Source organism: Nasonia vitripennis (genome assembly GCF_009193385.2).
Source record: "Nasonia vitripennis strain AsymCx chromosome 5 unlocalized genomic scaffold, Nvit_psr_1.1 chr5_random0006, whole genome shotgun sequence".
NCBI lineage: Eukaryota > Metazoa > Arthropoda > Insecta > Hymenoptera > Pteromalidae > Nasonia > Nasonia vitripennis.
The window spans coordinates 1079366-1106368 of NW_022279657.1; the positions used below are offsets into that span (position 1 = coordinate 1079366).

Genomic DNA, 27003 nt, shown 5'->3' on the forward strand with positions numbered 1-27003 from the left:
CGCGAGTGTTGTGTATGTAAAAGGAGCCGAGAAGAAGCAATGGCTCGAGAAGTTCAATTTTCACGTAGTTGATGTGAGTGAAATGGGCTTTCCCTCGTTACAGATGCTGAAATATGATATTTTGGAGCCACTGTGCCCACACCATAAGTTAGCGTTCAAGGCAAATTGCGCACACAGAAATGTATTGTTGCTGAAAAAGTTTTATCACGACAATACGCCATCTTTCGAGAGATCTCTCAGAGAATTTTATCGCACAGAGCACCTTTCATTTATGACTCCGAGAGATATTTCGTACTTGCCACGAGAATTTCTGATAACATTTGCTGCCAATAGCATCGAGCAAGCTTGGGATAAGCTACCCGAACACTTAAAGCTGGACACGGAGATTTTAGAATGTTCAAAATAAATAACAGCATGAAGAAGCGAGTGCGTTTTCAAGAAAAGCCAACAGTTCATTTAATGTGTACATGGACATATGCACATAAAAATGCACGATGTGGAGAGTAGGAGCAAGTAGCCCGAGATCGAGAGCGTTTCAAATTAAGGATCGAAAGAATGGGCAAAATTATTGTACCAGTACTTGAGAGAAAACTAAATGAGTTGTGTATAAAGTAATGTTGAATAAATGTATTAATTTGAATTGTGACTATTGCATTTTAATCCTTTATTCTTAATCCTTATGCATACTGTTAAATACCGTTCTAAAATCTGTAGACCCTCCTGACAGCACGCTGTCAAGAGTTCACATTGCACTATTTTATTTGTTATAGTAAAATGAATGACAACGACGAGTACACGTTCATGACGCCACGTTTATGTATTCCCACTGAATGGATGGGTCCTTGTGTTGGACAGCATATGCAAGCCATCGCTGCTGCAATCATTGCAATGGAGTGCGATAATTTTCAAGTAGATCTTCTTATTCATGGTGTACGAGCACGCTTGCGTAAAGTACAAAATATTTACTGGTTCGAAAAAGTGAACCAATAAATATCTTATACTTTACGTGAATAAAAATATAATTATCATTTATTATTTTTGTAATATCTCAGTTATAATGTATCAAAACAAAAAAAAATTTACGTGTTATACGTTTTTATCTGTAACTTTTTAAAAATATATGTATTAAATTTAACTGGTTAACTTTTTTATTTAACCTTTCATTTTAGCTAATGTAAAAATTAATTTTGTTATTTTTCAATTACTAAAAAATTAACACTGTTAAAAAAATATTTATTGGTTGATTTTTTTATTGATGATTATACTGCAAAGTTAATGAACTAAAAAATTAAATTTTTTTATCGAATTATATTAATTTGAATTGTGAAAAACTGAAATCTAATATTCATATATATATATATATTATGCCCCGAGGGAGGTAAAGAACTGGTAAGTCCATAGCGAGTGCGAATTACCACCCGAGCCGAAGGGGAAGGTTGATATACTCCAGGCAGTCTACTTCAGGCGGTACACTGCGGACAGCATACTCCGGGAACCGAGCTGTCACCAGGAGGCTGCTCAAGGTCAGGGGCGGCATCTCTACATAGTTAAATGTTCTGGAAGCCCGCAGCGATGCTGACGTCAGCAGCTAGCGAACATGCAGTTGAACCTTGAATCATATATCTATATGCTACATATGCATGGTCGAAGAGTTAGGTACATCTTTCGCAGTGGGGTGACTCACGCGGTGAGATAGCGCGGATCAGGTTACACCTGTTTTTTTCTTTCGAAAGTGAATTTCTGCCACCAAGGCCCCCTTACCATCTAGATTTACCACAGATGAACTCAACACGCATTTCAGAGCGATCTCAAATGATCCGCTGGCTCCTGCTGTTGAGGATTATCTTGTTACCCTGGAAAGTCTTGACCTCCCGGAACATTTCGAATTCAAACCTATAACGGAATCGGACGTGTTGGCTGCGGTGTCGCACTTTGACACTCAGGCCAGGGGGAGCGACGGCATCCCACAGGTTGTCATCTCAAAAGCATTGCCGGTTCTTGCTCCCTCACTAAGTCATATTTTCAACCTGTCCCTTAGCGAACCCTGCTTCCCATCTGCCTGGAAATTGTCACTCGTACGCGCACTCAACAAAGTCAGTTCACCAACAGCCCTGACTGATTACCGTCCGATTTCACTTCTCTGCTTTCTTTCCAAGGCTCTGGAGTGGCTAGTGCACAGGCAAGTCTCAGAATACCTTGAATCAAGACTCTTACTAGATAACCTTCAAACAGGCTTCCGCACTGGTCACAGCACTCAGTCTGGCCTAATTAAGCTAACTGATGATGCCAGAGCTGGGATAAACAAAAAGAAAGTAACACTACTCCTTCTCTTTGACTTTAGCAAGGCGTTTGACACTGTGTGTCACGTCAGGCTCCTGAGAAAGCTATCCACCTTTGGCTTCTCAAAGCAAGTCATCCGCTGGTTTGCCTCCTACCTCTCTGGTAGAGAGCAGGCCGTCGTTGGTGACAATAACGAACGTTCTTCTCCTCGGCGTCTCAACATCGGCGTCCCGCAGGGGTCCGTTCTGGGTCCCCTGCTGTTTGCATTGTACATCAATGACATCGGTTTCTGCCTTGATACCGATGTTTTCCATCTCATCTACGCGGATGACTTGCAAATTTACAGTCAATGCCACCTCGAAGAGCTCGATTCTTTTTTTTTTTTCCTCACTTACGCCGAATTTTCGCATTTCTCCTACTACGCAGCTTCGGTCAGGCCCTTCGGTCCGCTTACGCCCTCCTCTATAACTGTGGTTCACACGAATGCCGCTACCGACGCGCACGCCAATTTGTGTAAAATATCCCAAGCATTTTATTTATCATTAATAAAAGTTGAGTTCGTATAAAATAATCAATATTATAATTTTAATGCTTGTGAAATTTTCTACAAACCGATACCAAACAACTTATATTTAATAACTTAGTAATAAGGCTCTTATGCGCGTTAGATAAAGAAAATATCATAAATAATCAAGTGGCGCGGGAGCGCCACGAAGGCGAGTTTGAGAAGCAGACGACGCCGCGGCGCCCGTGACACTATTTACTTCTATATTGGTCTCTCGAATTTTCAATTAAGGAAATAAATTATTTATCATTCATGTAACCAGCTAATTTTGATAAATGTTTATACTGGTATGCCAAACTATGATTTTAAACCAAAATATCAGCAATAAACCAGCTTTAACATAATAAACAAGTATGCAGGTGAACAAAAATGCTGAAATCACTTGCTTAATTTTTCTTCAGCCCAAAAAGTGGTAAGACCGTTAAGTTAGCTGCGTGCAGTTTGACCGAGTGGTTAGACTGTGAAGTTGGCCGCACAAGCTATTGAGCCTACATTGTCTGCTCCTCTGCTTGAATTATAAATGTGTGCTCCGTAGTATTCGGTGTTTTGGTGTAAAAATCTTTCAAGGAAGGTGTCTAGATAAATAGGGTAGCTGATGACGACGTCTAGGTGGTGCGCTCCGTGATTTTTGGTGTTTAGATAAATAAATCATACGAGGACGGCATCTAGGTGTACAGGGCGGCCGATGGCGAGGTCTAGGTAGTTCGCACCGTGGTTTTTGGTGTCTAGGTGTTGAAATAATTCGAGGGCGGTACCTAGGTGTACAGGGTGGCCGATGACGAGTTCTAGGTAGTTCGCTCCGTGGTTTTTGGTGTCTAGGTGTAAAAATCATTTGAACGCGGTGTCCAGGTGTACAGGGTGGCCGATGACGAGGTCTAGGTCGTGCGCTCCGTGGCTTTTGGTGTTGAAATAATTCGAGGGCGGTGTCTAGGTGTACAGGGTGGCCGATGACGAGTTCTAGGTAGTTCGCTCCGTGGTTTTTGGTGTCTAGGTGTAAAAATCATTTGAACGCGGTGTCCAGGTGTACAGGGTGGCCGATGACGAGGTCTAGGTCGTGCGCTCCGTGGCTTTTGGTGTTGAAATAATTCGAGGGCGGTGTCTAGGTGTACAGGGTGGCCGATGACGAGGTCTAGGTAGTTTGCTCCGTGGTTTTTGGTGTCTAGGTGTAAAAATCACTTGAACGCGGTGTCCAGGTGTACAGGGTGGCCGATGACGAGGTCTAGGTCGTGCGCTTCGTGGTTTTTGGTGTCTAGGTAAATAAATCATACGATGACGGCGTCTAGGTGTACAGGGTGTCCGATAACGAGGTCTGGATAGTTCGCGCCGTGGGTTTTGGTGTCTTGGCGTAGAAATAATTCAAGGGTGGTGTATATCAACAATCAGTGATCTCATGTTAGTGATAAAAATGTTACAAAAAAGCTTTGATCTAAAGGTGCTAAATATGCTTATATTTTATTTCTACGACGTCGAATATGAAATACTCAAAAAATTTTACTAAAAAGGATTGAAATCTCTAAAAAAAATAACTTTTAAAAAAGTAAAAAGTTAGGCAAGTTTAATATATTTCGCAACAAAATTACAGATTGAAAAGTACTAAGATCAATCAAACAAAGTCAAGTTTATTATATTTAATCGTGATGAAGCAAGGAACAACTCTCAAGATAATTACTACGTAACTTGCCATGCCCGTTTCATTGTACTTATGGTGTTTGTATGACGTTCTAATACATAAAAGGAAATTTTAGTTGTTCACCAATAAACAAAATTAAACGGGCATGGCAAGTTACGTAGTAATTATCTTGAGAGTTGTTCCTTGCTTCATCACGATTAAATATAATAAACTTGACTTTGTTTGATTGATCTTAGTACTTTTCAATCTGTAATTTTGTTGCGAAATATATTAAACTTGCCTAACTTTTTACTTTTTTAAAAGTTATTTTTTTTAGAGATATGTATATAACATAAATTTGCTCGGCAAGCAATTGTTGAGGACTTGTTTCTGTTTAGCAATTGCTCTTGAGTTAAGTAAAAATTACAAAAATTTATATAAATACTCCCTTTTAGAGAGTCTAATAAAAACTTTTAATATATTGTAGGTAAACATTTAGAAATGTCTATCTCTTGAATAAAAATAATTAATAACATGTTATTGCGGCTTGTTTTAAAAAAATAAATTTCACTAAATAAATGTTTGATAGAAAAAATTGTGAACAATAATTTTTGTTTTTAATTTATAATAAATCACTTATCTAATAATTTCATTGAAGTACTTTATTGGAGGCAGGATACGCATACATGGAACACTTGTGTAATTTTACTAATTATATACATACACGCACATGTATCACTAATAATTAGAGAAAAATAATAAATTTTAAACAATATTATTATGCACCAACAATATATGCAATACAATTTACAATTTAAAATTGAAAAGTCAAAACAAACTTAAATCTTAAATACTAATGGAATATAAACTTCAATATTAAAATTAAACAAACGATCTGAATCATAAACTACATAAATATAACTAGGTGACAATATTAGTAATCAAAGGCAACTTCTCTTCTTACACAATTTGCTAGCATGACTTTATGGCTTTGACGGAAAATCTAAAAATTATTAATTTGTTAAAATACATTAGCTTATACTTTTAACGCGCAGAATGCTCCATAAATATAAATCTCATTTAACCTTGGTAACCGAATTAAGAACTATTTAGATAAAAACACATCTATTTAAGAGAGAGCACACACTGGCGCTGTCGTTGTTCAATAATAGGCCAAGCTGTAGAGCATTATTACATGATATTATTTGTTGCAGAAAACCGATTGTGCGGTCATCTAAAGGATGATAAGCAGATGATAAGGAATATGTTTATCACCCGCATTTCCGTTCCTTATTGTTAGTTACTAACAATTTATTGAAAAAAACGCGATTTTGGTTTTTTTTTTGCTTATAACTTTACAACTAAAGGAGCTATCAGAATGCCTGAACAAAATGATTTGTAGAGAATATCTACAAAATGAGAGGTTAAACGCCTCAATCGGATAATGAGGTCCTGAGACAATAAGGAAAAATCAAAAAAATCCGGCGTTTTTTCAAATATTCATAGCTCCATCATTTTTCGAGCTAAAGCGCTAAAATTTGTGAAAAACGTAGGGATTATAATGTTCTTTATATTTGCGAAAGTTGGGTGATGTCGGATTATTAGTTTGCTTAAAATCGCGATTCAAAGTTTGCGGTGTATTTTTTTCCGGAGGACCTCTATGCTCTACCGTACGTCCGATTGAAATTTCAAAAAAAGGGTCAAAAAGTTGACATTATTCACTACAAAACGTAGATTTCAGTTTTTCCTTCAAGTGCCTGAAAGCATGCGAAAAACCGTCGTGAAGTTCACGAAAATCGGCCGAGCGCGCGCTCGCACTCGAGTGGTGGGGTACGGAGCAGCGGCAAAAGAGATGCGTATATATAGTAATAGAGGCGCGCGGCGCGCACGTTGCCTATCTTTGCATGAACATTTCTCAGCATCTACTCTACAGCTATTTTAATGTTTTTTTGTTATTTCGGGATAATGGGACCAAAAGAATCCGATTCTTTGGTCTGTTTTCAGAAAAAATCATTACGAAAGGTACAGGGGGGTGTTTTTGATGAACTTTCTGCTCCTATTTAAAACCGTCGCTCTACTCATCGGTATGTGATTCCATTGGTTCCATTACTTCAAAATAATAACTAACAATAAGGAACGGAAATGCGAGTGAAAAACATATACATATCCTCTGCTTATCATCCTTTACATGATCTCACAATCGGTGAGCATGCTGCAACAATAATGGCAGTTTTAAATCCCTACAGTCTAGCCTACAAGTCCAAAACTATAGGCCGCTACAACGCGACATAAGTAGCGTGATTTGATCATCACGGTGGCGGGGGCAGGAGGTTCCCCGTCTGATGACGAGGAGGAAAAATTCTATAAGTGCGATCCTAAAGTAAAAGTTTTATTAGTAGTGCGTGTTATTAGTGTTAATGATTACCATCATACACATTTTAAAAGAACAAAAGGTACAATAAGACAGTCGAAGCTGCTAGGAATCTGTCCTGATCATCTCGATCTAGACATAACCTCAAAGAAAGCAGAAAGTGTACTGAGTCTCGAAGCCAGAAAAGTAATTGCTCAAGTTAAACTGCATGAAAAGGAAAGAGTTCAAGAAGAAATATTAAACAATGTTTCTATAAAAGTTGCAAACCATAATGCTGATAGAAATAACCTCACTATCGTGGGAATAGAAGACGATGATTATACCGCCATGAAAGCAGAAATTGTATTTCTGAGACAACTAAATGCTAAATTACAAGACAAGAATAACATTTTAAAGCAACTCATGAACAAAACAACCGAAGACATGAAAAGATTGAAACAAAATCATGTGAGTCAAACCGTAACATATTCTTAAGCTACAAAAAAAGAATCTACAAAAATGAATTATATTCCGAAAATCATGGTTATACCGAAAACAAATCAAGTAAAACAAAAAACTGGCAGAATAGTAATTAACAAATTACTGAATGAAATCATCTTACCAATTCAAAAACTTCAGGAAAATAAAGACGGCACCGTTGGAATAAAATGTTCAAGTAAAGATGACGTGGGGAAATTCGAAGAACAGTTGAGTAATAAGAAGTGATTACAGTGTATGTTTAGAACAGCTAAAAAATCCTAGATTAAAAATTGTGGGGATAGAAAACATTATCGATGCTGAGTCTCTGGAAGCTGATATCATCGAAAGAAATTTCAGTAATGAAGACCTATACTGTAATGTGAAACACACTTTCATGAACAGCAAAACTTACTTGAAAACTGCTATCATCAAAAAATTACAAGATTTATGTTGGTCATAAATGCTGTCGAGCCTATGATGATCTTAATATCACTCCATGCTACAATTGTGAAAGAATAGGACATAGTGGGAAGAATTGCGAAAATAAAGCTGTGTGTCTGAGATGTGTTGGTGATCATCAAACAAAAGGCTACGATGGTAAAGTACCGATTAAATGTCATAACTGTGCTGTTTCGGCAGAGAAAAATATAAAGATAATGTAAATCACTTAGCAACTGACACGGACAAATGTACTTATTTAAAGTTTGTGATAAAAAGAAAAATTAGCAGCACTGACTATCCAACTAAACCTAAAATCCCAGATTTCCTTGGATTAAATGGAAATCTATCCAAACCGTCAACGGCAAAGAAGAACACTACAGACCGACTACACACGAATAAAAAACAGCATAACAAAGCAAAATCGGCAGAGACAAGATCTAAGGAAGAGTAAATGTGTGACGTAGAATACTGCAGCGTCATCGACAACGAAACTGAAATTCATAAACATAGTCGGTGTTAGTGATTTTAATATCTTGTATGTAAATATAAGAGGCCTCGAATTTAATATCGAACATCTAGAAATATTCATTGAAAAACTGACAACTAAGCCACACTGGATCGTTTGCTCGGAGTCATGGTACTGGAATATTTTGAATATTATAAACTCCTTAATTATAATATCTACTACAATCAAAGTCACATTAATAAAGCGGATAGAGTTGTTATTTACATTAAAAGCAATATAACGGAATCAACAACAACTGAAGACATTAATAATGTCAAGTTCTTAACTACTAGTTTAACCATAAATAATGGTACAAATTTTAGTGTAACAACGTTGTACAGATGCCATGATATTTCAAAAATTGAATTTTTAAATTCCGTGAACGATTACATTAGAGCAAATGATTCCTGGAAAAATTATCTGGTGATTGGCGATTTTAATATTGACATTAAAAAAGATGATGCAGAGGCTAATGATTTTTTAAATAATTTTTTAGAATCAGGTTTTGTACTATTATTTACCGGAATTACGAGGCCACCCAATAACAACCCGAATCTGGGATCTTGTATAGACAATGTCTTTTTGAAAACAAATCATCTGAATGCGAAATCTTACAAAATTTTAAGCTGTTTTACTGATTACTATCCTCTTTCTGTCGCTTTATCAGTTAACAAAAACCAAAATAAGCAGAGTAATAAATATAAATATTTAAATTGTACTTGACATGGCTGTTGAATTACGTATTAGTAAAATAAAGAAAATAATTACCAACTCAACAAAGATAAAAAATATAAGAATAGATTTTTCTCTGGAAGTCCATGGATAACTCAGAGCATTATTAACTCGTGTTTAAAAAAGGAAAAGCTATAATATAATTTAAAGAATGATCCGAAAAACTAAGTGTTAAAAATACTGTACAAAACGTATATAAGATATTTAAACAAAGTTATAGCAAAAGCTAATATTTATGCGAAAAAAGAGGTTCAACAATTTTAGAATAATTATGAACATTTTTAAAAGATAAATAAAGGTAAAAAAAACAATGAGATTGATTATCTTGTGGAAACTGGTTAAAAGATTTTAAAGCCAGTAGACATACTTATCTATCTTTTTGAGACCTACTAATACAGGTAAAATTGAGAATATTGTAAAAGAAATGAAAGACAAAAAAGGAGGTGTTGATGCAAGTAGCACCAAAGTATTAAAAACCATAATTAGTTACATTAAGCAACCGTTGGAACATATATTTAACTTATTCATTGTTAGTGGTGTTTGGCCTAAATCTTTGAAATATACTAAAATAGTTCTTATTTTTAAATCTGGCAAAAAAACATCTTGCTACAAATTACAGGCCAATTTCCTTAATCTCAAACGTAGTAAAAAATACTTGAAAAAATTATACATGAAAGATTCTCATCCTTCCTAAATAATTGTAGCATTTTATCTGATAAACAATTCGATTTCAGAAAAAAATAAGGGAACTAAAGACACCTTAGTTTACATAACGAAATTTATTTTTAACAATCTTGACAAGAATAAAAAAACGATTGCAACCTTCCTAGATTTGGCCGAAGCCTTTGATACAGTTAGCCATAGTAAACTACTTACAAAATTAGAAAAATATTGAATTAGTGGAAATTAGAAACAGCGCTTAGTCTTATGAAAAGTTATCTAACCGATAGAGTACAAACAGTAAAGTTCCTAGACAGTAAAAGTGGCAGGCTCCCGTTGGGTACGGGTGTCCCTCAAGGAACTATACTAGGTCCACTATTATTTATCGTTTATATAAATGGCTTATTGAACCTTGTGCCTGAATATTGTATTGTATCATATGCAGATGATACTGTAATCCTCAGTTCAGAAGATACCTGGCAACAATCAGAAAGACAGTTAAATAACTACTTACTTGTAGTTCAAAACTGGATAGCGTCAAATGAACTTTCTTTAAATATTTCAAAAACAGTTTTTATTGCATTTGGAATCTGCTGTGATAAGGTGCCTTTAGATCTGAATATTGTTATCAATGATAAACCAATCGAAAGAGTTAATTGTACTAAATATTTAGGAGTTATGATTGATTCTCAAATGAAATGGGACTATCATAGAACATATGTTGTTAATAAAACCAAATACTTGTTATTTATATTAACTAAGTTATCAAAAATCATGAGCAAAGAAACATTAATTTTGTTCCATGCACTCTTCAATAGTATTTCTAGCTATAGGATAATTGAATGGGGGGGGGGGTGCTTACAAAAATGTACTGAATAGACTCGAGTCATTACAGAGTAGATTGATAAAAATGATACTAAAAAATAATACATGTCTTAAGAGACCACTAAAAATACATGAGTCTGTTATAATTGAATCGTTGTCATATTTTTACAAAGACCTTCAAAATAAGTTTAACAATTCTCTAAGTAATACAAAAAATAAAGAATTGATTTTACCAAAAATATCGAAAACGATTAGTTTTAAAAACAGTGAATGGGTAGCTATTAAAGCGTTTAATTCTCTTCCTCAAGAATTGAAGCTATTAAAGCTTAATAATAAAAGTTTTAAAAACAGAATCTCAAACTGGATCAGAGCTAATTAATATATTTGTTCATACTTTTACAAAATTTTATAATGTCATACTAGGCTATAGTACATACTACAGTTAGTAATAATATGAGATGTGCAATGCCGTAAAGGCCCGTAGTCTATAAGTTTTTTTTTGCAATTTTTATTGTAAACCAGACCTATGTACAGGTAACTCTGTTTATCTTTTTAGGTTATATGTTTCGTTTTATTATATCATGTATAATGAAACATAAGCATGCATGTAATTTACTCTGGTTAATAAATAAATAAATAAAGAGCAGCTCACAGCAGCAGCAGAACATCAGCAGCGGCGGCAGCAGAAACAGCGATGGAGTGGGGAGAGCGTGCAACACGCGCGTATATTTATTTCTGTAGAGAAGCAAGCGGCGCAGCGGGCGCATTAATTAATTTAATCCAGAGTGGGAGCACTGACGTAGCGAGCGGCGAGCGCAGCGGCGTGATAAGGCGCGAGAGAAGGAGTAGCGAGCAGCGCCCAGTCTCTTCTTAAGAGCAACTTACGCCTTGAGTAGATATAAAACTTAGAAATATTTCTGTATTTCATAATACTTCTAAAATTTGTCGAGTCTAACTTGATAACACAACTAAAGCGTATCAGTCGAAAACTTAAAAGAATTTCAAATATTTTCTATACTTATAAAATTGTGATCTAGATTCAATGATGCAAAGTAAAGTAAAGCGTCTACAAGCATATTATAAAATCAAAGCGGATACATAAAACTTTTTGTTACAATGAATATCTGCAATTTCTGCAATATTCTCTATAAAAACTATTTATTGAATATATTTATATTTGTTATCGAAACATAATAACAAATTTTTATTATTGTAACATTTTTCCACTAGCTAGTATCCCGGACCTCTATTATTACAATAATATATAACAACATAAAATCAATTTTCTATTTATGATCTGTCGTCATAATTACGACGCAGATCAGTAAATGTGAACTACTCTTCACAAAAATTCAAATCCATTTACGCGCATAGGACTTAAAAGAATGGTGACCGTTTCAAGTGTGACTATTAGCAAATGAGTTACATGAAAATTTTTTATTTTGTTACTATGGGTCCCATTATGGTCATTACTTATAATTTTATCATATTACTTATTTAAAAAATTAATTTTTAAAGATTTATTTGTGTTTTAAAGTGGTTATACATAACCTACATATCCTCGATAGAGACAGCTCGCCGAGAAATACCAAAACTACCAGCGGCCACTCGCGGTTTTCACTGAACAGTCGCTATGGTAGCAATACTAGCTAATATTGCCGTGTTCTGCAGCAGAACCTGCTGTGGTTTTTTTAGTGTATATCGGGATCCTTTATTTCGAAGACCGCTTGCTCTTGCAGGGACCTTACTTCGGTACCTGCTTGTCGGATCGCTTCCACCGATTGTCGAAGTTCCACTGCCTTCAGATCCGTAGTGCGATGAAGTTTTACCGAGTACCTCCAGTTTAGGGTCTGCCTTTATCTTTCTCACGATGTCAGCGTAGGACTTGCCCGCAGAAACATTTACGATAAGGGCGTCTGGCCGAGAAGGTCTTGACCTCGGTGGTCTTTGGCCACCAGTTCCTTTTAGTCATAGTTGCTCTTTCACTATTCTTTTTATTCTTCTCTTCTTTCTGTTTTTCTTTATTTTTTTTTCTACCTCCTCCCTAGGTAGTTGCATGTCTTGGGTGGCAGATGGGCTCTTAAGACTTCTCCGAGTCATGACGCTCGGCTTCTGGCCTAGCTGAGGTGTACTTTTCCTTCGCCTTTTCTTCTTAGTAGTCTTGATATGTGGAAGTGACCTCAGTGCATTTCATGACTTAAAAATTGGATAATCATTTATTTTTGCAACCCTGGACTGCACTTTCCTCTTCTTTCATGTTCTGCAGCATTATCCCAAATCTCGCTATTATTTTTCTTGTTCCTTCTCTTGTGCTGTTAAAGCGTTTCATACATTACTCCAGTTGCTCTAAGTCCTTCTTTACGCATTTGTGGAAGGTACTTGCGGAAAATGCAACTCCGTATGCGCTTTAATCTTTTTCAGCAACTGTTTCTCAGCACTCGATGTTCCCTGGATTCTATTCCAGGTATTGAAAATTTTCTTGCCTTTGTCCCGACATATTGGTACTTAGCGGCTTCCCAGACTGTTGTTGCTGTAGTATTGTTATTAACTCACTATTCATGTTTGATTTATTTTCGGGGTTTCTTCCCCTATCATGTATCCTAGAAAAGAGCCCATTAACAAAGTGTTGTTATCCAAGCCAGGCGAGCCTTGGTTATTTTTACGAGGTTGTTACACCTCCCCACCTCCATCCCAACATCTTAGCTGGTGAAATTCCGGGTTCGGGACCGGCATAGCAAAGTTGTGTGTCTGTATGTTTTTTATGTGGCATAGGCAGAGCAAGCTCTATTTTGCTTCTTCTTTGATATTTGACAATTTCATAAATCCCCCATCCACAAGGTGATTAGTGGTTCAGGATCAAACTCGTCTTCCTCATTTACCTACGTTTCTCAGCTTCGGTCTGAGAAGCACCTAGAGGTACTCAACCTTAGCTCCTTCGTTTCTCTGCATCGGGCAGGGGAGTGAGAGCTCAACTCTGTGACCTATGTTCCTTTGCATCAGTCCGAGGAGCGTTTCGTATCTACTACCTAGCGGCCTTACAGTTTTACTCAGCTGTTTCGTCTAGTCCTTCCCTTCTATTCTCTCTGTAACTTCTAACCTTCTCGAGAATGGTCCTTACGTATCCCTCAGTTGACCTATTCTATTCTGATCTTCTGATCTGCTTAATGATCATAGCCGCTATCTGCGCTGCTACCCATATCACTGCAATCCGCGTGTCACTGTATTTAAAATTATTTCTAGTGATATTAAGTATAAATACCTTTAACTATATTACGATTAAACCTTAATTATCCCTGCTGGCCCATTGTGGCACTTGGTGCAATATTTTGTGAATTTTTTCACTGTCCGTAGGATTCCTAGTGTACAAATGATTCTTTAGGGCTCAGATTTAAGGAGGATACTTTGTACACCTGCAGTTTTGGTATGAATGCAGGGATTTTGATTTGAATGTTCAGAAAATATTATATATATGTTTATACCCAAAAAGGTGGCATGATAAGGGAAAGAAAAATTCAGTATTTCATCGACACACCATTTCTAAGCATTCAAATCAAAATCCCTGCATTCATACCAAAACTGCAGGTGTACAAAGTATCCTCCTTGAATCTGAGCCCTAAAGAATCATTTGTACACTTGGAATCCTACGGACAGTAAAAAAATTCACAAAACATTGCACCGAGTGCCACAGTGGGTCAGCAGGGATAATTAAGGTTATAGCACGGTTAAGTTAAAGGTATTCATACAAAATATCACTAAAAAAAATTGCAAATGATTTACTTTAATTTTGTTATTTTCACTCATAAGTGAACTTCGTTTCTTCAGGATTTAAAAGTGTTGTGTCCCCTTAAGCTAAGTTATACGTCTTAGAGTAGAGTTTATATAATTTATAATTTACAAATTATAAGTTTCGACTCAGACACGCATTTTCACATAAAATTTTAAAAAATTTCTCAATAGCTACATACTTTTTCCAGATACCATGATTTTATTCCCTAGCCCAGCAATTAGCGCTAGTTTGTCTTGGGCGTACACCGCGTACAAGAATATACCAAATCTTGTCTTATGCAGTATGATATGCCAATACTTTTTGTGTGTTTTCTTTAAAAATAGCAATCTTGTCCATATAATGTAAAAAAATGTGCAGTATCTTACAATTGATAGAAACCAATTGTGTTTTGATCTAATAGGATCGAAACAGAATTAGTTTCTGTTGTTGCTTGGTACCAGTTAACTTTAGCGAAATCTATTTCCTAAAGGCTGTGTTCTATTAACCTTGTAAATGTTTTATCCGGTTGATTTTCGATCAGAGTAATGGTCAGATTAGAGTATAATATCTTTATATTTTTGCAGCTACATTGACGAAAAAGAAAATGGCAGATAGCAACTCACAGTTACGCGAAATAGGTTATCCTTATAAAATTGTTGATCACACAAGAGAACGTAAAAAAGGCATTACAGCTCGGTCACTAGAAGATCTAGTCAATACCGCACGAGCACGTTTTTCGATTCCAAAGGAAGCCAATCTGACAGTCGTTTTGGAGCAAGATGGTAACGTTAAGTATTAAAATCATAAATATTCAAACTTACTATCTGAAGGCATACGCTTTATGTGTAAAAGAGGAAAAATTATAATACTTCAAACAGGAGGTGTTGAATCTCAAAAATACAATTAAGATGGTAAAAGCATTTCATGCCTGTATTGGAAAGTACTATTCGGATGATACCTTTCAAAACGAGCACATTGCTACAATCTACATATTGTCATTTAGAAATTCAATCCAAAATCTAACATAACGCCTCACAGCAATATGTTTAGATAGGATCGTTATGGTTATTTAACTTTTCTGCAGTATTTTTGAATATTACAAATTTGACAATGCAACCCTCAGGCAATATTGCTCAAAGGTTGCATCGCTTTCCATGTACTATATGAAAAAATCTCCTAGCTTACTTTAACGTGTATTTTTATCTTATACTATTTCATTTATTGTGGGTAAGATTGATAAACTGACGCATTTGCTGATAATTTATTGTGTTCATTTATCACCCTGATATTTTCACAACGATTGTGAGCTTAGCCAATCACAAATAACAAAATTATTGACCTTTACACGGTTTTCCAGTGGTAGATATGAGGTACTAAATACAAAATACATAAGAGCATTTTAACATCGTGATAGAGATAGATTACTCAGTTGTTACTGTTGTTATTTTTAACATACAGACAGAAAGATAAGTAAACTTCGTTTTTATGCTTATCATCGCAGCCATCTTAACGTTACCTTACCTCTTTTAAAAATTCAATCGGTATTAAAAACAAAAAAGTTAAGTTTCTAAGGTGAAAAAAGATTATAAAAAGTAGGAGAAGAGCATTGTGCACAGTAGCTGGGTCCGGTGGAACCTGTTCGTGTACAAAGTAAATTGTATATGTAAAGAGTAGTTAATTAGGTCAATTATCATGATTTATGACTCCTTAATTATGTCAACAGGGACTAATTGTTGTAAACATTACTTAAGTAGGTCAATTAGCATGATTAATCACCGCTGCTGTGATGCTCAAGTGATATAATGTGTGTCATCGCTCGGACGCGTAACCTACTTTTAATAATTAAAGTTACTTCCTTCCCTACCTCTACGTTATTTGTGCCCCGAGAACTCTTGCACTCCTCCCTTAAATATTCCATAGCGGCTCCAAGCGCGAGCACGTGGTGACTCTCTCCACCGTTTTATACTAAACCAGACCAGAGCCTCTTGATCTCGAGATAAGACTTTCCTCCTCCTTTACTTTGTGGTATCCCTGAGCTCTCATAGCGCGCGTCTCTCTCTCTCTCTCTCTCTCTCTCTCTCTCTCTCTCTCTCTCTCTCTCTCTCTCTTCGCTTTTTTCTCTGGTAAGTAGGATTGACAGCTCCCTTACGAAAATAACTTGCACACAAACCTACAGAACTTTTTACAAACATTGTTGTATGCCAATATACAGGTAATGTGCAGGATTCTGTGTAAGATAATGTACAAGACAGTCTGTAGGTAGATCAGTTAATAGGTCAGCAGGATGACGTGCAGAAAATATCATACATAAAATAATAAAGAAAACGTACATACAGTGTACACGTTGATTTACAGTCAACCTGCAAGAAATTCTACACAAAATTTGCGAAATATTTGACATTTGCTTACGAAATAAATGTTAATTAATTTTTAATTTTAATTAAGTTAATTTTAACAAAAATTTGTTGTTTAAATTGAATGAATCAAAAATTAAAATTTTGGAGCTCAAGTCCACAGTTTTGGTGTTATTATCTGCATGGTAGTACTTATAAAGAAACGTATATTATATTAAAGTTATTTATTATCAAGAACTATCACGAAACTTAGAGTTTTTTCATATAGCTCGTATCCAAATTTCCTGCAGATATCTATGTAGATAGGTCTGCAGAAAATTCTGCGAAAATTTCTGCACATTTATTTCGTAAGCGAATGTTACGTTGTACGACGTATGCTTACTATTAGTAATATTTCTTTATGATTTGAACAATTCGATATGGCCTAAATTAAATAAAAACTGCTGAATCTCGATCTTCCAATGCGTCAGTGTCGCTTATGAGTTCAGTTCGCAAAATACAGAATAATCACTTTTGTAATACGATTTCGATTTACCTTGCGAATCAGCGAAATGATAAATCAGCAATTCGTGATGTTGTAAGCGAGCGCTACTTTTTATGTATACATTTTCCGTAATTTTAAGTTTGTAAATATTGCAAAAATTACACTACGAACGAAGATTTTAAAAACGATTCGTAGGTCCGACAATCGGTGACAATTATTTTAAAACTTAAAGCCGCCTAGCCGCAATTATATATTTCTTACAAAGTCTAAATATACAGATATTTATTATTTACTTCCACTTCTAAAAATTATGTGAATAAACGATCGGTTTACCGTAACAGAGATCTTGTGAGTTATATTCATTTACGAGAAAATCCAAACTACCCAGTACGAGTCTACAGCTGCAATCTACTCAACTAGTACACGGTTCAACGTAAAGGTAAGTTTCTCATTTATTTTATTAACAGTGAGAGTGTTAGGCGCGAATTAACAATTTCTTACAGCCTCGCCACTACACATATCATTACGTTCCTATCTATTCAATTTAGGATAGTCAGGACGTAACACGAATGTCAAATATTTCGCGAATTTTTTGCAGAATTCGTTGTAGGTTTACTGTAAACCAACGTGCACACTGCATGTAAGTTTTCTTTAGGATTTTATGTATGATGTGCTCTGCATGTTATACTGCAGAACTATCAACTGGTCTACCTACTGACGGTCATGTATATTATCCTACACATAATCCTGCACATTACCTGTATGTTGGCATACGAGACTATTTGTAAAAAGTTCTGTAGATTTGTGTGCAGGTTATTTTTGTAAGGGCTCTGCTTGATTGTTCCTTTTCTCAACTACGTTTTTGCCGCATCTTGCTTTTAGGACGCTTTTTGTTGTAGCTTGTTGCATGCACCTAATTGCAACCTTCACAGTGACATATAAATCGCTGGAGGATGCAATTCTTCTCAAGATGACAATCTTTCCTGCTTCAAACTTTCTGCACTGCTTCTAACCTACAAATCTACTCGGCTTGGCTTCTTACTTGCGCTGCGTCTCTCTCTTCACAATCAACATCAAGGCATCATCTGCTGAGACACAGGAGCAACAACAATGCGGTTTCACATAACTTAAGGTCGGTACTTTTGCGTTCATACTACTATTACTCCATCTAGCCGTAAGGATCACATCTATTCACCCGCTCTGTCGATAACTTTCCACCCATGGATACCTTCTACAACTTTTTGCTTTACCAACTGCCAGTAAGTCATTTACCAAAATAAGTGCTAATGGAAACAAGAACGTAAAAGTGCCTTTTCAACCCTACAGCAGCTGTAAACAGCTTATACAGCACAAAGACCCCAAGAATGTAAATTTTGTGATCTCTTCTATCACGATGGATGCCTGAATACCGTAAACTTATAGACACGACTGTATAGACGATGTGGCCCTCTATACACATAAATCACCGACACAAAACAGACTCACCTTTCATTAATGGACATGACCTTATCACGGCTACTATCGACGTACAGATTCCACGCCACTCACCTAACACATACACATGCAGAAACTATAAAGGACTCAGCGCCGAGAAGCTAAGGTACTTTCTTAGCGCATGTGACTGATCATACCTTACTTCTTCATCACTTGACGAATGCATTACAACGCCTAACGCTAACCTAACGAACGTCATTAACCATCTTGCCCCCCCCCCCCCCCCTATTATGGACCATGACACCAAGACGGAAGCGTCATCCGTGGTTTACCACAACTCTTCTTGACCTCGTATTGGAGCGGGAGGGACTTTACAGGCATTTAAAAGATTCTAGGCTCGATTCTCATCTGCAAACCTATAGACTAGCTAGAGACAACGCTCTCAGACAGGTCCAAGAAGACAGGCTGGATTATTATTATTCACGCCTGTCAATCTTGACTGATGTTGCCAAGATCTGGAGAGAGCTAGAAAAACTTGGAATTACTGCCTCCAAGGCCCCCTTACGATCACGCTTTTCTACAGATGACCTCAACAAGCACTTTAGCTCAATTTCTAATGATCTACTTGCTACTGCTGTTGAGAATTATCTGCACACCCTGGAAAGTCTAGACCTCCCTGAACATTCTAAGCTCAGTACAATAACTAAATCGGACTTGTAAGCTGCAGTATTACACTTTGACACCCAGGCCAGGGGGAGTGACGGCATCTTGCAGGTTGTTATTTCTTAGGCATTGCCAGTACTCGCTCCATTACTCTGTAGAATCTTTAACCTACTCCTTAAGTGAGTCAAGCTTTCCCTCTACCTGAAAATTGTCGCTTGTGCGTGCACTGAACAAGGTCAGCTCATCAATAGCCCTGACTGACTATCGTCTGATTTCTCTCTTCTGCTTTCTCTCTAAGGCCCTGGAGTGGCTGGTGCACAGGCAAGTCAGGCTCCTGAGAAAGCTATCTACTTTTAGCTTTTCAAAGCAAGTCATCCGCTGATTTGCCTCCTATTTCACTAGAAGAAAGAAGCTGTCGTTGTTGACAATAGCGAACGTTTTTCAACTCGGCACTTTAACATCGGTATCCCGCAGGGTTCTGTTCTGGGTTCTTTAGGTTTATCTGTTGTTAAATTTATTTCATGTTGTTCCACGTTACTCGTTCCAAATTCATCTCCTTCGATCAAGGACACATCTGGATATTTATTTATGATTTGTTCAATTCTTTCATGATTTTTTTTTTACCACCATTTTTCATCTGTAATTTCTTTCTTAATACTTTCTGCCTACTAGGCTTCTTGAGTTTTCTCTAATGCGTCGATTGCTTCTACATTTAAAATTACACTCTAATCTATGCCCAGTTCGTCCACTAATTGAGCTTCTTTAGGAATATCGTCAATATCGAATGATATATATTGATATTCTTTTCCATCGAACGTCAATTTTTCCTCGTCTTTCGACAATTTTTTCTAGTTTCTTTCATTGTTGTTATTATGTCCTTGAAATCACATTCTTTTGCTTTAGAATTGATTTCTTGCGAGTTTTGCTCCTCTTGAAATCCTACGTTAATGTTATATATACAATTTTCAATATTCTTATTATCGGTTTCTAAATATTCCCTAAAATTTTCTGGCTTGTTTTCCTCTTTATTTCCGCCTGAGTATCATTACTGACTTCATATTCTTTAGTTATTGTATTCAAGACTTGTAGTATATTTCAATTAACGTTCTTTTAAGTTCTATTGTTTTTCTATTGATTGTAAATAATAACTGTCATTTTAAATAAATCTATCTTTGAGAATTGGTTTCGAAAATACGCCAATTAGTTGTTTTCCTGTATTCTACTACAATAACACGCAGAGAGAAATAGTGAAAAGTGCATATTTTCATTACAAGTCAACATAACCATGTCGGACGTAAAGGAACCTTCTACTGCATTGATTGCTTCTGTGACAAAGGCGTTGGCAGATGCTCTGAGGATTGCTATTCCACAAGTTACTACTTCTGTTACAAACCAGCCTGAATCTACTTCTCAAGCTCAACCCAAAGGTCCCCCGTTCAAGTATCAAGAATATTGTTCGTCCGACGAAACAACAGTCGACGATTATTTCAAGAGATTCGAGTGGGCATTACAATTAAGTAAAATTTCCGAAGAAGAATACGGTAATTTCGCTCGAGTATATATGAGTGCAGAACTTAATAATGCTCTGAAAATTCTTGTTGCTCCTGATACCCCAAAAAGTCCAACGCATCAAGAAATTCGCACTGTTTTAATTACACATTTCGACGCCGAGAAAAATAAATATGCAGAAAGTGTTAAGTTCCGACAAATTGTACAGCTACAAAATGAGTCCATTGCTAATTTCTCACTACGATTAAAGCAAGGAGCTACGTTCTGCGAATACGACACATTTCTCGACAGGATGCTGATTAAGCAGCTCCTACATGGTCTCACTGATCGTGATATGCGCGACGAAATAATCACTATGAAACCTACAACATTCAAGGGCGCTTACGAAATAGCACATACATTGGAGTCAACTCGTCAAACAGCGGATGAGTTACCTTTACTTCTAATAAGATACATGCACTATCCCTTTCAATGGCGCATTTCAAGCATAAACGGAATGCTTCACATGCATCGCGCAGTGCTTCTCGGAAGTAAGATCATGGTGAACAACAAGTTCAGTACACTCGTTATGGATGCGGAGAATTTCACAAACGCAGTGAGTGTCCATTTCGTACTTCTGAGTTTCATAAGTGCAAAAAACGTGGGCACATAGCGAAAGTTTGTATTTGAGAAGTAGAAAGCGAAGAGGAAGCTCTGCAAAGTTCTAAAGAGCCTGTACAACAAATAGATACATTGAAATGTTTCAACGCAGTCGAAGAAATCCACGTTATTGATTCTTGTGGAGAATACTTCAAGTACTCATTGAAGGCCATAAATTAAATATGGAATTAGATTCAGGTGCACCATATGGTTTCATTGGTAGCGATACACTTCGTAACTTCAAACCTAATTTTTAATTGCAGCCAACTTCTAAGAAATTCGTTAGTTACTCGCAACATCGCCTAAACTGCATCAATACTTGCTCTGTTAATGTCTCATTTGGTTCTACATCTCGTCAACTTCCGGTCTACGTTATTCAAGGCTCTTACGATTCCTTATTTGGTCGTGAATGGATCGCACAATTCAGTCGCGAAATTGATTGGACGGAACTCTTTTCTCCAATCAAGGTTAATGCGCTTTCTACTCTTCCACCTTCATTAACTCGTAATCAACAAGCACAGCTAGATAAACTTTTGACAAGGTACACTGAAGTTTTCAGTGAAACAGCTGGAAAACTTACTGGACCTCCAGTTAAGGTAGATTTTAAACCTGGAACATCTCCTGTTCTTGCTCGTGCTCAAGATATAGCATATGCGTTACGCGACAAATATTCTAAAGCAGTTGACGCTAAACTTGCATCTGGATTTTACAAAAAAGTTGATTTTTCCGAGTGGACTTCGCCTACACACGTCGTTATTAAAAAAAAATGGTGATATTCGTATAACTGGCAATTATAAACCTACGTTGTATCCACGTATAATAATAGATAAATGTCCTATTCCAAAACTTAGTGACATTTTCAACAAAGTAAAAAGAGCTAAAATTTACGCACATACTTGATATTACAGATACTTATACTCATCTTCCTGCTGACGACGAGTACAGACATGCTTTAACCCTCAATACTCCTACACATGGGTTAGTTCGTCCTACACGAGCTGTTTACAGCGCAGCTAACGTTTCTGCAGTTTGGCAACGTCGATTAAAAGAAATCTTATAAGTTCTAAAAATCGTTAAAAAATTTTTCGACGACATCATTGTATGGGCTGAAAGTTTCGAAGAATTGTTGATTATTCTGGAAACGTGTTTGATCCGTCTTCTTAAAAATGGTGTTCATCTCAATCGACGTCAATGTGTTTTCGCTACAAATTCTGTAGATTTTTTGGGTCATAAACTAGATACACAAGGTATTTATAAATCTGATTCTCACATAAAGGCAATTCGTGATGCACCTAAACCTTCTACACCTCAAGAATTAGAATTGTTTATTGGTAAAGCTACGTACTACAATTCATTAATTCCTGATTTAGCTACAAAAGCTCGACTACTTCGGGACATGCTTCTTACATCATCTTTTTAATGGTCGCCAACTGCTGATAAAGCATACAAAGAGATTAAAAATATTCTTATTTCTCCTCAAGTCTTGATGCCATACGACCCATCCTTACCTCTTATACTCGCCACTGATGCAAGCAAAGTAGGACTCGGAGCTCTTTTATCTCACAAACTTAGCAACGGAATCGAAAGGCAAATTACTTATGCGAGCCGTACTGTAACTGCTACTGAACAACGCTATCCTCAAATCGACAAGAAAGCTTTAGCTATTCTATGGGCTTGTCAACAAATTTTCAATTATTTATACGCTCGTCATTCTTCGCTGTTTACAGATCATAAGCCATTGACACAGATTTTTCATCCTGAAAAATCACTTCCTATTCTTTATTAGTTGACTGGCTAATTATGCTGATTACTTAGCTCATTTCAACTACGATATTAAGTTCAAGCTAACTAAAGCTATAGCAGATGCAGATTATTGTTCACGTGCTCTACTTCCTTTAACGGTTGACGCTATTAAAGAAATTACAGAATTTGATTCTTTTGACATATTTATTATCAACCAGATTAATCAGTTTCCTGAACGAGCAGAACAGATTGCAAAGGAAACTCGTAAAGATTCTAACCTAGGTAAAATTATTCAACTACTCGAAGCTGGTCAAGATCTATCTTGTCATGGATTGAAAGCGCCTGAGTCTTCTTATGGTCTATATTCAAATTACTTAATTTTTGAACATCGAGTTGTGATTCCATCGTCTCTTTGTTAATCAATTTTAAACAACATTCATTCGGCGCATTTGGGCATTGTCAAAATGAAAGGTTTAGCACGATAATTTGTTTACTGACCGGGAATTGATGCAGATATTGAACTTATTGCTAAATCTTGTGCTGAGTGTGCCAAGCATGCTCATACTTCTGCTAAATTTAACACACATCATTGGGAATATCCTAAAGGCCCATGGGGACGCATCTATATAGACTACGCTGGACCAGTAGCTGGTACGATGCTTCTAGTTATCACTGATGCTTATAGTTAATTGCTTGAAGTCAAGGTCACAAGTTCCAGTAAAAATGTTGAAACATTTCTCAAGATAAGTGGAGTGAAATATCACAAACTAACTGCTCCATATCACCTTTCGACAAATGTTCAAGCAGAAAAATTCGTGGGTACAACAAAAAAGCCTTACTTTAAATGGATACGACACAAGCTTCTTTGCAACAGAACTTGTTGAGTTCTCGAGACAATTTAGAAAAGCTCCCTATTCAACTACTGGACGACCACCTGCTTTATTATTTTTAAAACAAAATATTTCTGAGAAACATCAAGCTGATTTTATTAATTCATACCGAGAATTTAAACCACATGCTTATTTTCTTTCCGGTAATCCAAAATTAGATAAATGGATTCCAGGACAAATTAATTCTCGTCTAGAAGATCTGCATTATGAAATCAGTTACATGGAAAAAAAGTATAAACGACACGTCGATCGTGCTTTTATAAAGAAATCAGAAGAAAGGAAAGAAACCAGAAAGAGTAATATTTTTTGAAGATAAAATTGGTGCTAATTTGACAACGCTTTCCACCACAAGCACACGACGTCGTACTCGATTTTACAAAAATAACGAAACTCCAAGATCTATGAGTGCACAACAAGAAGTAAATACTGAGGTAATTACACCATCATATAAGGCTCCTTCGACTTCTCCGACTGTGTCGTTTAAAGAATCACCGACTATACAAGCTACGTCAACTCAAGAATCTTTAATTTCAAAATCTTTACCATCTTCAAGTGTTGAGATGTCTACGACTACAACGGAAACTCAATCCTCAACATCTCGCGCATCTTTTCCACCTATTGTAAATGATTAATTCTAAAATCCATCTACCTCTGCAACTATTCAAGAAGAATTTTCGTTTCAAACTAAAGATCAACGTACTGTACGTTTAACTCAAGAACAGTCATTTTTTATTCCAAACACACCGTCGATTCGACGATCATCTCGGATACGCAAATCACGAACTATTTACTCTCCACCACTATTTTTGGCTGCCTAACTTCTTGCAATCGGAAAAATAAATCTATTTTCTGGTTGAATTGTCTGTATTTTTTTATTAATTTAGATTATTCGTTTAATAGTTTTCGTAAAAATATCATTTTACCACCTCTTTCGTGATTATTCTTTTTTGCCGTATTTACTACACTAGTATTATCCTTCATTAAATGAAATACGTGCCTTTATATCGATAAATGAATTTACTTCTCACACGGTAGATTAGGGAATGCACGAAATTAATTGTTTTAAGTATGTTTCAAATATTGTGGATTGAACTGATTTTAAAACTTACACAAGCGCTGCAGATCCGACGCCCTGCGTTCTATCACCTTGCTGACACTGCAGCATAAGGTGATCGCGAGCGCAAGCAGGTCACTCAACTAAATTTTCTGTAAACTCGCGACTTTATATTTCTATTCTGCTGATTCCTTTTGCACTCTTTATATTTTATTTATTTCCGTTCATTCTAAAATAAGTTTATAAATCCGTTCATAAACCGGCTTTTCGTGCTTGTATGTGCTTTTTAGAAAATGAGTAATCGCTATTTAAGCAGATCACAGGATAAGTCGTTTTTCAGCGAGTTTTGGGATCAAGAAGACTGACCGCTATTTTAGATCTAAGGGAAAGTCGCTACTAAGCAAACTTGAGAAATGGGTTACACTCGCACTAACAAGGAAAGGTACCCAACCCGAACTCACCGATTTTGATGATTTTCATATATGTTGTAGAACATAAAAAAATAAGAGACACGTATTTTTTTTTATCGGCTAATTTTCACTTTTAAGGGGTAAAAACCTCCCCTAAAGTTAACCCCCAAAAAGCGTTTTTTTAAATATCTCGGCTTAAAATTAATATTTTTCAATGAAACAAATTGGAGGTTATTTCTGACAAAAAGAGCAAGTATTTCATGGTGATTTGAAGAGTAAGAGTAGCATCCCCTATTTTTTAGGGGTTGAAAACATATATTTTTTGGCATAATTTTATAATAAAAATGTTTAAACCGACTAAAAAAAATTGGAAAAAATGTTTAAACATCCTTAATAACAAAATTTAGTTGACGTCTTTCGGTGTTTTCATAAATATTACCCCTAAGGGGGTAAACCACCCCTAACACAAAATAACTGTAAATATGTAATTCAATACATAATATTTCGTAGAAAGTTTGTATATAGAGGTTTTCGAGGTCGCTGATTACAAATCTGTTAATCTGTCGACTAAAAAAAATTGGAAAAAATGTTTAAACATCCTTAATAACAAAATTTAGTTGACGTCTTTCGGTGTTTTCATAAATATTACCCCTAAGGGGGTAAACCACCCCTAACACAAAATAACTGTAAATATGTAATTCAATACATAATATTTCGTAGAAAGTTTGTATATAGAGGTTTTCGAGGTCGCTGATTACAAATCTGTTATCAGATTTTGAAAATTAAAAATGGCGGAACCAATAGGACGGAAATATCGAAAAAAAATTTTATATAATAAAAAAGTTTTAAACGACTAAAAAAATTGGAAAAAATTTGTAAACATCTATAATAAACAAATTAAGTTTTTCGATTTTTTCATAGATACTACCCTTTAGGGGGTAAACCACCCCTAACACAAAATAACTATAAGTATACTTCAATCCATAATATTTTGTAGAAGGTTTGTATATAAGGGTTTTCGAGATCGCTCTTTGCAAATCTGATATCAGATTTTGAAAATTCAAAATGGCGGAACCAATGTGGTGGACGAAAATGTCGAAAAAAAATTTTAAGTTTCATAAAAACTTGTTATAAATGTTTTATCTTTGTAGCCTGTACATGTGAACTAAAGAGCCTTAAACCCTAAACCCCTAAAGAACAAATAGACTAAATGGTCGTGCTTTTTAACCAAACCACCTCAAATTCCTAAATTTGTAAACAAGTAAATTCTGTGTGTGAAGCAGTTTTATAATTTCCGTAGAAATTGTTATCAGAATGTTATTGAAATTCCTTTATTGTAAATTCAACTTATAATGTATTTTTGTTTATAATATTAGAGTATAATAATAATCTACAATCTTGTATCTTTTGCCATAGTGCATTTTTTGTATTGAGCATAAAATATATTATTTTACGATGTTTTTACAATAATGGTAGTCCTCATAAAAGTGATTAAAGCACAATGCTTTTTTGCACCAACTACATCGTACAATTGCAATGTTTGTGCACCCTTCTATTTCACAATGTGTTGCACAAGACTTTCCAAAACTGAAATCTATAGGATTATCAAA

At 35.9% G+C, this 27003-nt stretch overlaps 1 protein-coding gene across 1 annotated transcript in view; it reads left to right on the forward strand.

Moving 5' to 3' along the window:
- LOC116417913 (DNA fragmentation factor subunit alpha-like) overlaps window positions 1–27003 on the forward strand; it is a 243519-nt gene that overhangs the window by 80857 nt on the left and 135659 nt on the right. Inside the window, exon 2 of the mRNA XM_032602181.1 lies at window positions 14798–14995. Within this exon, the coding sequence (XP_032458072.1) occupies window positions 14818–14995 (178 nt within the window). The 5' untranslated portion in view covers window positions 14798–14817. The remainder of the gene's footprint in view (window positions 1–14797; window positions 14996–27003) is intronic.